The sequence below is a fragment of the Syngnathus floridae genome, chromosome 16 (genome assembly GCF_059516105.1).
Source record: "Syngnathus floridae isolate MCC-2025c chromosome 16, RoL_Sflo_1.0, whole genome shotgun sequence".
Lineage (NCBI taxonomy): Eukaryota > Metazoa > Chordata > Actinopteri > Syngnathiformes > Syngnathidae > Syngnathus > Syngnathus floridae.
The window spans coordinates 7,770,523-7,785,546 of record NC_142428.1 but is presented as its reverse complement, the minus strand read 5'-3'; the positions used below and the strand labels follow the sequence as shown (position 1 = coordinate 7,785,546).

At 41.4% G+C, this 15,024-nt stretch overlaps 1 protein-coding gene across 5 annotated transcripts in view; it reads right to left on the bottom strand.

Moving 5' to 3' along the window:
- Nucleotides 1-15,024, bottom strand: part of arid1b (AT-rich interaction domain 1B) — a 133,457-nt gene that overhangs the window by 16,938 nt on the left and 101,495 nt on the right. For all 5 annotated transcript variants that reach the window (XM_088400299.1, XM_088400303.1, XM_088400300.1 and 2 more), the window contains 2 exons: nt 11,707-11,835; nt 5,559-5,847 (listed from right to left, as the gene is read on the bottom strand). In XM_088400299.1, the coding sequence (XP_088256425.1) occupies nt 5,559-5,847; nt 11,707-11,835 (418 nt within the window). The remainder of the gene's footprint in view (nt 1-5,558; nt 5,848-11,706; nt 11,836-15,024) is intronic.

The following is a 15,024-nucleotide window of genomic DNA, read 5'->3' as shown; positions in this document are numbered from 1 at the left end:
TCTCTGCAGATCCTCTTCCTCCCCTCCCACAGGTCATAATTTACCTAATTAAGGTGTGATTTTGGAGTGGCGCATATGATTTGCTTCCATGGTAACGGGAAAAAAAATCAATTCTGCTCAATCGCCCTCCCTTCAGCTTCCCTAGTCTCACGGCTCATCATGCAGCGTTGCAAGTGACATAAGAGGGGCTTATCTGCAACCTGCTGAATGCTAGGCCTGGCGTGTGTGTGTGTAAATGTGTGTGTGTGGTTGGGTTGAGGGTTGAGATTAAAGGCAGCATCTTTCATTACATGCTGGGCAGTCCAAAGCCACCGACATAGAAGTTGAAATAGAAGACTGTGCAACAATTTGGCCTATCTGGGTCTGAAGCTAAGATAATCTCATGGATGACCATATTAAAGTGAAAGTGGAAAGATGTAACGTGATATGAGGACACAGCAGAAAATGGTCTAATAGGAAAACTGTAGAGCAAATATGGTGACAGCCGAGTGCAGGATATGACACTACATGGATAATAATATTGATGCAAAACCTCGGTAAATAAGAAATAATTACCGTATTTTCCGCACTATAAGGCGCACCTAAAAACCTCCAATTTTCTCAAAAGCCGACAGTGCGCCTTATAATCAGGTGCGCCTTGTATATGGACCAATATTGAGCCACTACGGCAGGTGTGTCCAAAGTCTGGCCCGCGGGCCAAATGTATATATCTTATATATGGACAACGTTTTAAAATGGGCCATTCATTGAAGGTGCGCCTTATAATCCGGTGCACCTTATATATGGACAAAGTTTTAAAATGGGCCATTCATTGAAGGTGTACCTTATAATCCGGTGCGCCTTATAGTGCGGAAAATACGGTAATAAATAAGACCTCAAACAACACACACACGCACACATACACACACACATCTCAAAAGCACAAGATGAAGAAACATGAAAGGAATGAAAGTTGGTACAGAAGAACACAAGCAGAGGTTTTACGATTTTCTTTTTTTTTTGTCGACGAGCAAAAACTCTCTTTGGGTTTATGCCATTCAGATCATTTCTCACTGGCATCAGTCTCCGTTTCATACACAGCGTAATGCCTCATGTTGGAACTGATACATTTAGCCTAAGAGGAGGGATTGGCATGGTAAACCTCCCTATAATCTCATCTCACAGATGTAATTAGTCATAGAGCACGGGTGATGATACATATGTAATCCCTCTATTGGAGGAGACGAGGTGTACTGGGGGCCCCTGTGGAAAAGACACCAACTAGCACCAAAGCCATGTTTATCTGAGCCCAATTCCCAATGATCGGGGCTATATAAACTCCATCGTTGCCTGCCTACCTTCCTTAATAAGCCCTCAGTGAGTCAACACACAGAAATGTAAGTTTTGATCTTTCGACCTCTCGCATTAAAAATGTTTTCTTTGCAGCTAAGTGCCTCGGAATCTACTTTTTCCAGCCCTTCTGCACCCACTCATAACAATAGCAGACATGGTCTCATGTGAGCGGTCAAACAATCAAATCAACAACAACAGTGGTTGGAAGCTTTTGACTGTGCCGCTGTCCCATTATGACTAATTCATGTCATAAAAAAAGGCCATTAGCGAGCACTTGATGGAGGCGCCGCACAGTGTTTAATCACACTTAATATATGCATGCATAACTATCAGGCAGGGGGGGAAAAAAAATGAGCAAAACGAATTCATCTTGCTCTCAGGCACCTTTGCACCAGTGAGGGGAAGAATAGTTGGTGCAGAAAAGGGAGGGATTGAAAGATGGAAAGAAAATAAAGCAATGGAGTTGAGAAGAAAAGGGAAGAGAGGGACAATTAGGAAGGTCGTCAGTGAAAGTAAATCATACAACTCTCTATTATATTTGACTGTCTCCTACCATGTTTACACCTTTTGCTAACAGCACACACAACTTGTTAGAACGCAATTTTGTGCTCGCATTTAGGTTTCTTCGTAAAACCTTGTGATTTAAGTAGATCATATGCAACACACCCACCAACAGCGTGCGCAATCTGAACAAGCAATTTAATGCCTGCTATTTGGGATCCTGACAAATTGCTTGTGGTTTGTGGTTGTAAAACTGCACTGCATCATACTGAGACCTTTAGTTGGTTTCCTTATTTAGGCAAAAAAGAAAAAATCTGCTCTGAGGCAGTGCAGTTAAACACAGATGTAAATTATACTATTTATAATAAACACAGTTAAATCGTAATTAAATTATCAAAATAATCAATTTTTTTATAGGTTAAGCATCATTAAGCTAATCATTTCAGGTGTCTGGCCAACAACCAACTTTGGGAAACTGCAAAAAAGCAAAATTATTTAGAAAAAGTGAAATATACACTTTTTTATGACACGACATCAAACATTTAGATCTACATTTTAAATCCAGCAACCATTCAGAAAATATCACAAAATGTGACCTGAAACACAAACAATACTCCAAACACAAAAAGTGTGAAGGACATCAGATAAGTCCATTTTCACTCCGCGGGGCAGTGCAGTGAGTGTTGGAGCCCATCTTTGTGTTGATGCACAGTGGCGTGTGTGCTGTTGCCAAGGGATCGCCATGGTTACGAGGTGCCAGCCAACCATCTGACTCCTTTTCTCTACAAGTGGCAGCGCCTTGCATCCTTTCTGGGTGGTGACAGGCCAGGCTGAAACCTCCCAGCGCTGCTAACTGGACGAGACAGCGCATGCAGTGGGACCGCGAGAAGCGTGAAGATGGCAACCCATCGATCCAACACTGCGTGTGCGTGCATGAAAGTGTCAGAAAAAGAGCCAGACAAAGAAGGTTGCTGGATGGACTGGATCGGCTGGAGGCCATGAATTATATATGGAGCCAATCTGTTCTAAGGGCAAGCGGTCTCGTGGCGTCAAATCACACACACACACGCGCACACAAAAACGGACCCCTTTGCACACCTGCACACAAATAAAGGCAGCTTTTAACAAATTAAATCCTGAGAAAAGCTGCTCTTCTCTTCGCTCTACTCTGCTACTCCCCCTGCCCCCCCTCAAACATCAAACAGCTCAGAATGGATGGAGGAGAATCCATTTATTTGGCCCATCTAATGAAAACACAGCACTGCACAAGCCTGCCAAGACTGCGAGCGACAAAGTGCCAAAGGCACGATACCCATTCCTGACATTCAAGTACTCCTCTTATTTATTTAGGAAATTTACTTACTAAGGAGGTCAGAAATGAATTATTTGGCAAGGATTTGCCTCGGAGCACTTCTCTCCTCTCTTCTTACATTTTTCTCCCTGCAATTTTCCTTTGATTTATAGCTTTTCTTTCCTCGCTAAGCTTTGCTCTTCTTCTACTAAGTGCTTATTTTATCGACAGCGCCCTTTCCTACAGCTCCAGGAACTTTTTGTAGAGTATCGCCGGCAGCGTTAGAGTCATTTGAAAAGCCAAGTCTGTCCTTAGAAGATGCTGCCAAGAAAAGCTTATACCTTTCAATTAATCTGGCTGCTCTCCTTTCCATAATTTGCCACCATATCTCCAAAGTCCTTAATAAAAAGCAAAAAACAAAATTCTTCCATGTCGGCATAAAAGTACTTAATTTTTGATTAATTGATTGTTGTAATTCTGTCGATGTGCAATATTATGCATGGAAGGAAGAAACGTCAAGGGTACAAATCAGTATCTGTTCGGGTTACAAACCGAGGATAAGTCCTTGTACGCTAAACATACAATTTGAATCTCAATGATGTCTGTTTTTGTATCTCTGCCTATAACGAAGGGAGCAGGCAGCTGTGCGGTTCACTCGGGGTCGACGCATCAAAGTGGGAAAGCCGACATGTGCAACGACTAACAACTTGTTTCTCAGACGGGGAGGAACTAGGTCTGAACGTTTCGGAATGTTGCACTGAGATCCGGGAGAGCAAACGGGGCACTGGAGCCTTTAACTGTAGGTTTTCGAAGGCCAATTTTCCCCTGATCTCCCTCAGATGTTTTAAAGTGGGATCTGAGGGAGGAAAACATAACAAGGCAGCTCTGGAAACAGCGAAGAACAAAAAAGCAAATTGGGAGGAAGAAAGACAGAACGGGATAAAAGAGTCTAGGGTAGGATAACAGAGCCGAGACGGAGCGGGGGATACAGTTGGGAGCACTGGTAAAAAAAAAAAAAAAAAACAGGTGAGGGGGAGGGAAAACACAAGCGCGGAATGATTGACAGCAGATCAGAACAACAGTTTTGGCAAGCAGATTTAAGAGATCTTTTTTCAAAACATTTACTTCAGTTGTGGTTTTACTCCAAAGATGCTGCAGTGAAATAATATTCAATTTACCTAATGAAGCTCCAAAGAAATGCGAACATAGCCAACATAGAGCACATACCGTATTTTCCGGACTATAAGGCGCACCGGACTATAAGGCGCACCTTCAATGAATGGCCCATTTTAAAACTTTGTCCTTATATAAGGCGCACCGGACTTTAAAGTGCACCATTAATGCATCATGTCAAATTTTTAATCCAAATCAAATCATTCTCCATTTTATCTTTTTTATTTCAACTTCAGACGCAACAAATTACTTTATAATCACAAAATAATGATCCAAAGTCTTTTTGATTCATGATGCATAGTCTTCAGCGGGCCACTTATGATTGATTTCATTACATAATGCTTCGGGCCAGTTTAAATTTAGGAATTTGGTCCATATATAAGGCGCACCGGACTATAAGGCGCACTGTCGGCTTTTGAGAAAATTTTAGGCGCGCCTTATAGTCCGGAAAATACGGTATATGCATACAGTGTTTTTGTCATTTGCGCTGATTTCAAAAATCAACCTCAAATTTGAAATATGAATAAATGCTCACAAATGTCAATTTACCTCCTTTGCCTCCCCTCTTGATGTGTTTTTACAAAACCAACAGGAGAAAACTCAGCCCTTCTTCTCTCGAGGTGGCCATGTTTGCACAAGTTCCCTTGGCTAGGTTCAGCAGGAGTTTACAACCACACATAAGATCCCAAAACAGCCCCACCATAGCAAACACTAAATATATATTCAGCCCCGATGGAAAAATAATATCCCAAAACCCGTATACTGTTATGGCATCAAAGTGCTTTGCATTCGTGTGAAGGTGCTCGGCGGCTTCTCTGTCTCTTGCGTTTTCATTGTGTAACCTGTGGTTTACTTCTTTTTTTTATGTCTCGACAGTGCGGCATTCAAAGCTTCGCACAAGCCATCATTTCTCTGTGCAAGAAATGACACTCGGTGTACAGTGTCTGCTATCAAAATGTCACGCTTTTTTACTAGTTTTGTGAAAATAGGGATCGTTGACAAATGGCTCATGGAAGTGTTGCACCCCTGAGAATGAACTCTTTCGTTCATAGCCTCCCTTTAGTAAGAGGGGGAAATACTATATTATTTTAGTATAGGTGAAGTATTGGACTTTTTTCTGCTAGAAACAAACTCAAAGACAAAAATGTATGGATGCAGCAATCACCGCATCATGATCATCCAATCACAGCTCATGTCTGTGGGTATGACAATTTTTTTTACTCACTTTCAGGACCATCGAGATATAGTTAATTGCAAGTACCTGCTATGCGTTGCATTGTTTGGGCCTGGCATGGGTGCTGCTGCTGCCACCTCCAGTGTCTTGCGGTTAGAAGTGCCCGAAGGTGGAGGGCCCATTCCCGGTCCTGCTGGCTGAGGCATGCTGGGGGAGCTGGGTGCCACGGTGGGATACCCTCTGTTTTGGTTTCCCGGTCCATGATTACGTCCTCCGGGGATGGTCTGACCAGGGCCGTGGCCGTGCATGGGGCTGCTTGAGTTCATGGCCAGACTGTTGTTCGTGCCGCTGTAGTTGGAAGGCCGAGGGTAGTTCCCTAGTGAAGACAAGGTCAGTTGAATAAAATGCACTTTTTCACATTCTCTCTTTTCGAAGCATATACAAGCAGTAGGACACATTACTTACTGGCTAGACATCCTTACACCTCTATCAGTGACAAAACCATCCATCAAACTAGTAATCCCTCCACGGGTGAAGAATGAAAAGTGTAAAGAACTGAGTTTAATTCCGATTCACGGCCATCACAACCTCCACTGGAGGGCCAGAAATCATTTGCGGTTGTTGGCCTGGCGACATTCTTCATAGCAGCAGGTTGCCGATTCGCCTAGGGAACGATTGCCAAGCTTAAGGCTGACTTTGCGAAACACTTGAGACAAGCTTTAATCTGCAGTAAATGCTTTCTTGCTACCCTGGTGTGCTGCATGCCTGCCAAGCCAGAGGCTTTCCTAAGGCACACTTAAACCCCTCCATTTTGGCTCTAAAAGCCCAGTTTCACTCCAGCATTTGCTGCAATGAGAGCTGACAGAAAATCACCAGCCTGTCAAAGACAATGTGTACATACATTCGGTCACAGTAAAACACAATAAGTGAAGTACACGCACACACATGCACAAAAGCTCGCTCGCACGCAGAGACCATTACGTGACGCCCTGTAGCTACTGGGCTCTTTTCACCAAGATCTTCCACCCTGGGACAAATCCCTTGAAAAGTATAGAATGGAAATGCGGCATCTTTCATTGTGATGGAGGCTATTTATTTTGATTTGATTATGGGTACTTTAGTAGGCCCTCCCTGCTTAATCCTCTGAGAATATGTCTGGAAAAGGGGATCAAGGCCCTTTAAAACCTGAAGACTTTTCCTCCACTGGTGTTCCAAATGACAATATTCCACAAAATGTTTCAGAAAATGGAAAAGGCTTCTCTTTCTCCATGACATAAGCCTGCAAATCTAACAGGCAGAGAGAGTGAGAGTAACACAGGCGGGGTAAAATGTCTGTCCTCCAAAGCACAGAGACAGGATTTGTATTGGATCAAAATAAAAGTCTTCCCCCTAAAGCGAACAGCTGTGGTCGAATTTGTCCAGAAATTCGAACCAAATCCACGATTGGAAACGGGGGCCGAAGAAGCGAATTATTTTTGAGCGGGTTTTGCTGAGCCGGTAAGCTGACGCCTGTCACTGCTTTGTGAGGAAAGATTTGAAGAGAAGGGGATACCGCTTAATGCACACAATGATGGATCTCGAGTATACGTTTCTATATTTCTTAATTTTCAATCAATGATTAAAAAAAAAAAAATCCTGACTGGATGAAGAATTTGAACGTTATACAGTAATTTCTTGTTTCCATGGCAGTCTCCAGAATTAAAATGCATTATTACCATTTCTGAGATTTGCAATAATGAGAGACATATTTTCTTGCACTGGCTCAGACAATGAGGACATTTCTGGGAATGAAGCCTCGTGGCGTCTTTCCTATCAGCCCGTGTGGACAGTTTGCCACAGATGAATAAGGCCGCAGTCAAGAACCCCTCACAGCCGTCTGTCTTTGGACAGCTATTTAGCCCCAGGTTATGGCTTGGTGCCATACGCTGGGTGGACATTTTAGATTTCCTGGCCTCTGAGACAGACTTAACTTGCAGAATAACTCCCACAGAGTTGCTAAGATTACTAAGTACCATTTGGACCACCTCCATTCTTTTCCTATTTTAGCGGACGAGTCTCAAAAGTGACTTATCGTGTCTGAAAAGTGTTCACAAGTCTTTATTTGGAGCCAAATCTCACAGCAGAGCTTTGTGGTAGTGGAAAAAAAAGGAAATGTCATTAAACAGAGTGCTGCCCTGATGTAGCACCTTCTAAATTGCTCCAGTCATGGATGATGTTGGCTCAGCAGACAAAAGAAAGACAAAGCAGCTTCTAGACAGCGTTCGCGTTAAGCTTTTCTGAAAGTCTCACTCTATCCCGACAAGAATCACTCACATCTTGAAGGATTGTGACTTTGTCAGGAGATTGTCTTCAAGGACAGATACGACACTTACTGAAAGTACAATAATGAAATTGTAGGCCAGGTATGATAGTTTTTTTTTTTCAGGCTTGGTACCACTCAGATTCGATGACCAATGGGTTCACGTGATCTGGAGCAGCTGATTTTGGGTGAAGGACGACATCTAGTCAATTCCCGTACTTTCCGGACTATAAGGCGCACCGGACTAAATGGCGCACCTTCAATGAATGGCCCATTTTAAAACTTTGTCCTTATATATGGCGCACCGGACTATAAGGCGCACCATTAATGCATCATTTCAGATTTTTAATCCAAATCAAATCATTCTCCATTTTATCTTTTTTATTTCAACATCAGACGCAACAAATTACTCTATAATCACAAAATAATGATCCATAGTCTTTTTGATTCATGATTCATAGTCTTCAGCGGGCCACTTATGATTGATTTCATGACACAATGCTTCGGGTCAGTTTAAATGTAGGAATTTGGTCCATATATAAGGCGCACCGGACTATAAGGCGCACTGTCGGCTTTGGAGAAAATTTTAGGTTTTTAGATGCGCCTTATAGTCCGGAAAATACGGTCTATAATTTAACCATGTTTCTGTACTTCCATACATGTGTGTGATTTGCTGCCTTTTGCTCCATGCAACATATAAAAACCAAAACTGATTTTTGAGGATTGGGAGAAAACAAGGACAAAGAGAATTTTCGTTTTATTTGTCCCTTTTTCTGTCTTTTTTCGTTCTCATTGTCAACTTCCTGCCTGCTTCTCGGCAACTTGCTACCTTTGGGGAATCATGGTATTATTTATAGCATAAAGAGGAGGGAGAAGAAGAAAGATAGTTCTTCGTTCACAATTACATGGAAATTCCCAGCAAAGTCACGCATCGGTCGGACACTATATTCAGTCCTGGTCTTAATCTCTGGAGTCGCGTGGGAGAGCTGAAGTGTGACCAAAAAGATTACTGTCCATTGCTCCCTCAGCAGGATGGACTGAGCATGTCTAACAGCCGAGACACTCATCAACAGCCACCAAGAACACTCCCCCCCACACATACACCCCGCAGGGTATGATGGAGCAATGTGTGATGGTTCATGATGCACTTTCCTGATTTGTGAGGTCCAGCAACATAGATTAGAGAACAGATAACATTGCTATGTGCTGTAGATGCCAAGGCCAGCAGCACCGGAACACTATGCATCGTCTTTTTAAGAACATCGTGTTGAAGGTTTTGGACAGATAATGAAAGATGGATAACTGAAAAGAAGTGGTATGTAATTCTGACTTTACTAGATAGACCAATTCATGTTCCAATTTCGATAAAAATTCAGATTGCTGTAGATTGAATGTCCAATATTTGCAAGGCCAGCCTACAAATAGCAAAAACGTGTGTATTCTTGACACCTATTGAAATGCATTGGAAAAAGATTTTTTTTTTTTTTTAAAACCCTACAAATTAAAAAAGAAAAGATTCAATATAAGGTTCCACAAAAAAATGGCAGTCAGGGTTAGGCCAAAATCCCCAAATAAAGAAACCCAAAATGCCAAATAATACTAAAAAAAATGTGTCTACGTGTGTGGGTTGTATTTTTTTCTCCTTCCAACATCTAGCGACAGCCACCTCAGCACCTTTCCTGGCATGTCCAAACCAAAGATGGTCTGACGAGTTCCACACACTGACAATTTTCTCCTAAATACTGCACTCCCTCCCTCAGGATGTGGCTTGAGTCATGACTTGTCCATCTTAGGTGATGCGTGTGTGGCTAGAATTTAGAAACTCTGCAGGTTGGCCAATGCACTGAGGTTTCAAAAGCACTGCTTGCATGGTCATTAGAAGTGGAGTGCTTAATCCCTCGAGGAGAAGTTGGAGGTGGGGGGATGTGGGTGAGGTAGCTCGGTGTGTGGAGGAAGTGAAGCAATGGGTGGAAGAAAGAACACAGCCCAGATGGACTTTTCCTGTAATGGTATGACATCTTCCTCCCAAGTCAGTCTGTGCTGGCTCTAGACCATGCACAGGACTGCAAAACAGCTGTTGGGATTGGAGCGTGATATCAACAAAAAAATTCACATTTCGTCATACTTGTCTGCTGTCGTGGGATTTTTTTGTAAGAATAAAAACTGCAAAAAGCAAAACTACACCTTGTAGATCAGCCAACAATTTTCAAAATCAATCTGTGGATGTTTGTGGCATGTATCAGTGCTGTAAATGTTCAACTGCACACTACACACTGATTGGTCACTGATTGGACTCTCCTGACACGGGCCAGCAGGCTGGCCAAGAAAAGCAAAGAGCAGAGTTCAGGAACTTGGAGAGATTTTCTGTATTGGATATAATGGCTTATTAATTTGCCGGTGCACTAGGGAAAGGGAAGGGAAGCAGAAGGAGCTGTCACAAAGAAAGAAAAATTAGCAACAGATGTTCACTCTATTCATTACTATCATATGGGTCCTGGCTATGTCCTGGAAGCCCAATTTTATTCACCAGTTGGTGCTATAAGGAAATTGCCTGCATATGGATGTAGACCTCAACACTTGGAATTTTTTTTTTTAGCTGTTTAAATTATATTAGCGTACACTACCGTTCACCTTGGTTTTCCATGAAAACCAGCATAATTGCAAAAGGGTTTTTGAGGGATTTTAGCTTTCTAACACGATTAGCAAACACAATGGAGCATTAGAACACTGGAGGGATGGTTACAGGAAATACACCTATGTAGATGTATTAAAAAAACAGATTTTTACAGCTAAAATCATCATTTACCACATTAACAATGCATAGAGTGTATTCTTGATTAGTTTAGTGTTATCCTCATTGAAATGTTTATTTTTTATTTTTTAATTTGAATTTAATTTTCAAAATTAGTTCCCCAACTTGGGGCTGAGGGTCGAGCTTATTTATTACTCATTCTTTGCCAATGACATAAATCTATAAATCAAGACATTCAAGCCAAGGAAAGTATTTTAAATAATTCGTTTTTTTCACATGCTGGGGTAAAGGAGCATCTAAAAATGACTGGCAGTGAAGAATTGTAGTGGAGACCTATATTTGTAAAAGGTTAAACTAAGATTTTTCGGATCAGTGTTGTGTAGCAGATTTTTCTCTCACCACTTAACACTTTCTGTCAATATTAGCTTTGATGATGCATCGAGTCTGCAGTCCATTTGTGTGTTGTCTATCTATAAGATATGATGGAACATTTTACACAATTACAATATAAGTATTGAAGTGCACTTTAAAGCGTTAAACTCAGGAGAATAAAGATCCGTCACATAGCAATCAGACAGTGTCACAATTTCTGAGAAGCTGATGTTAAAATGTGTCATATGACATGGGCTATAATAGCACAATTCCGCGGCTAAACCTTGATAAAATCATCATCATTCTGGAGCTACCTCACCATCTTTGCATGAGGAGGGCCAAGAGGTTAGTCTGCAGTTCAAATGTCTCATTAATATTTAGAGTCAAACCCACAGAGAGTCACACTTACCATACAAGACAAGCCACGATGGTGTATAAAATGTGTGTGCGTGTGTGTGCGTGTATGTGGGAGCCGAAAAGAGCATGGATGTGTCTTTCAAAATAAATCCTTTAATGTTCCTCATTAACACAAAAGGAATGACATGCCAAGGCCCAGTGTGATTGCCAACTAAGGGCCAATTCCAAAAAAAGCCAATAAAAGAATAAAATATGATTTTATCATCAGATCGAGGCCAAAATCCTGTGTGACTTTAATAAGATTGAACGACACAAGGCAATACAAGAAGCGGATTTCATTAATATTATTTCAAACAAAAACCTTTTTAATAGTCGGATGGAGTTGTTTTATGTAGTTAAAACATCTCCAAGGAGTTGACAATTATGGTGTCTTAAGTGTACTGTACTGTTCTAACCTTGCTGTCCGTACTGGGTTTCTTGAGGTCCGTAAGGGCCCGTGGGGCCACTTTGGGAGTAGGGACCCATCCCGGGATACAATGGGAACTGGGAGCCAGCTTGGTTCCTTGGCATGTTGGACACGAACCCTGAAATTCACACCGCAATTAAAATTTAATGTCAAAGAACATATATCCATGATTCATGTATATAAATATAAGTATTCTTTTGATTATTATTTCATCTGTACTTTTCAGTAATTCATGTATGAGACCAAACAGTCTCAGAATACAGACACAATTTGTATTATTTTGAAATATTAACTGAGGCAGGGAGCTTTTAACAGTCCACCCCCCTAAATAACATAATCACATTTTAAATGTTTATTTGGGTTATCCTGATCTAGTTTGATGTTTGCAATTACAATTAGATTGCAAAATAATGGATAAAGTGGTTCAGAAAATAGATGGATGGACGGTGTAGTTAGTTATTGTTAGAAGAATATATTTCTTTTAACTAATAAGATGTATTCTATTTGCTTTTGTGCACGTACAAGAAAGATTTCCTTTTTCCTTTCTCTCTCTCTGATATTCTTTTATCCCTTTGCTGTGAAACAAAGCAATATGTCCTTTGTGGGCGGGTTGCATATGGCAGATAATAACTACTTGTTCATGTGACCACGTTTGAAAGTTAATAGCAGCCATCTTGGATACATTTGTATTTTCTCTTTCGATGACGTTTCTACTGTTTCTGTAGAAATTCTGATTATATTCTTCTCGACAAAAAAAATAAATACATTTTTGCGACCCTAAATATGAACAAAGTTAAAGTCAAAGTCTGCTTTATTGTCAATTTCTTCACGTCAAGACACAATGTTGTCATACACAAGTCAAAAAAGCCTTCTATGATTGGAAGCCGTGTTGCAACCTTAGACGTACAAAAAAAGTATTACATCTACTCACAACTCTAGCTCTTAAAATTTATCACTCATGATCTCAAATTGCTTTTGTCACGTGCTGACAAAAGGGTTAAACTTTTCCTTGTGGCACCTGACCTGAATTTCTATGCACACACAAGACATTGGGATCAGGAGTTAGGAAAAATCTGGACTTAAGTCACAATGTCTTGTAAAATAAAGTAAACACTGTGTGAGCTCCCACTGCAGACAGTGGCTTTAAACATTGTTGTGTAAGTGGGCAAAGAGCTCTGCGTGTACGGAATAAGCTGCTGATTTGACCACGGCTACTTCATTATTCTAAGCCGCTCCGTCAATGGGTACCTCAAAGCCTCTCAGGCTAAAACTTGCCTCAACCATTCAAATTGACATTTGGAGCAATCCTCGTCTGGGATCCACACTCTCAAGCCAGCATGTTCTTTTTTTAAAACCCACAGAAAGGTCTCGCGATCCAACACAAATGGGGAAAGGTCGCTAAATGGCCCTTGAAAGAGGAAAAAAAAAGTGTGTGCATCTGTGTGTTAGATGACTCAGTGTGTCGGACGAGGTGCAAATGGATTTGTACGCTTGAACACAAACTTTGATAAGCATCCACTTTGTTACATGAGCAACCAGGAGCAGACTCTTTTGCAAGTTTGGGGATTTGCAATAATTTGTATAATCCAAGACAAGAGACATTTCTAAAAAATATATTAAATCAATATGTTTATTTCTGTGGTTCAACTGCACTTTATATATTTTATTCTGAATAAATGAACATCATTTTTAGATGTGTTCTTTTTTTTTTTTTTACAGATTACCAAGAGAGGAGTAAAATATTACACGACGGTTGTCAGCTGAAACTTTGCATTATTTTCTTTTTTTATTGGCATAATGTATTGGTTTGCATTAGACTGCTCAGAGTGTGTACCTAATGCATTGGTCAGTGTGTGTTTGCGTGTGCTTGTTTGTGTGCAAATAATTGTGCGTCTGACTGTATGGGGGCAGATAACAGACAATGGCAGCAATAAATACAGTGTGTGTACGGGGGAAAATAAAAGACAAAGACCAAGACAGTTGGAGAAAAAGTGTGTGTGGGAGGGAAAGAGCAGTGATTGGGGCCTGAAAGTGCTTAGGCTGCGAGTGTTAGGTTTAAGGAGCGAGGACATTATTGTAATGTTTTGCTTCCATTAGGATGAGAGGATGTTGGGAGAGGAGGATGTGGAGGAGGGAAAAAAATAGCATGTAATACCGCACTTTAAATTGCCTGGAAAATGGATGGAGGAGAAGAACAATGTGTAGAAAGCACTAAAAGCAAATAACACATTCAAGGATTTCTGTCTTTCTGCTTGGTTCACTCCCCGAGTATGCACACAAAGACGCACACACTCACATAAGTACACACAAAGCTCTCGCTCTTCCTGGCAGAGTGAACAAAGAAGGCAGCCGGCAAAGGATGCATGGGAAAAAAGTGGGAAGAGACATTCAGCATATTTATCGAAATGAAGAGACGAGAGGGGCTCTTAAGGGAGGCAAGCACTTGAGCAAAGTGGGTGTGTTTGGGTGAGAGCTGTGTATGACTGTGTGTGCGAGGGGGCGTAATTCTTGCTCGGGGAAACCACAAAAAACAGCACTTTCTAACCAGCATTGTATTTTCTTTCGACTGGAATAGGGAGAGTTTAGAGGCATTAGAAAGCAGCATTAAATCTCCAAGTGGATTTTCATCTTGCTGAGAAATAACCTTCCACAGATGCACCCTCATCCACTCCCCATGTTTGTCTGACTGATGCTGACACAGGGAGAGCATTCCATTTACGTTAGATCCCGGTCTGTGTTGTGTTTGTGGCAATGTGTAAAATGATGAACACTACTGTGTCTACAAACTGAGAGTTGACCAACAATACCAAAAAGCACCGACAGAATGACTTTATATTAAACTTTTACAAACTAAACTTTGGTAAAAATAACACACTGAAGGTATTGCATTATTCTTCCTACCCATACAAAATATGGTAATATGAATATGAAGAGACTGGTGAGTGAATTATTTACCGTATTTGCCGGTGTACAGGTCGACTCGATGTATAAGTCGACCCCCTAAAATTCGACGGAAATTTACGATTTTATGATATATCCTTTGTATAAGTCGAGCTCAATTGTTGCATTATATTAAACTTCAAAATTCAATATGCGAAATTTATTGACGAAATGTGTTCAAATTCCGGGAGGCCGTGCGCATGCGGCTGTTTATAAGCACCGCGGAGGAGATCGCGGCCGGCGAGCTCGCGCACGCCACCCGGCACCAACGGGAGGCCGGTGTTGTGCTCGATTTGGTTCCCCCGTGAGATTTTGTTCCCCCTGCCGCGGGAGCGCGCACGCCTTGTTTGGAAAGCGAAAAACCGAT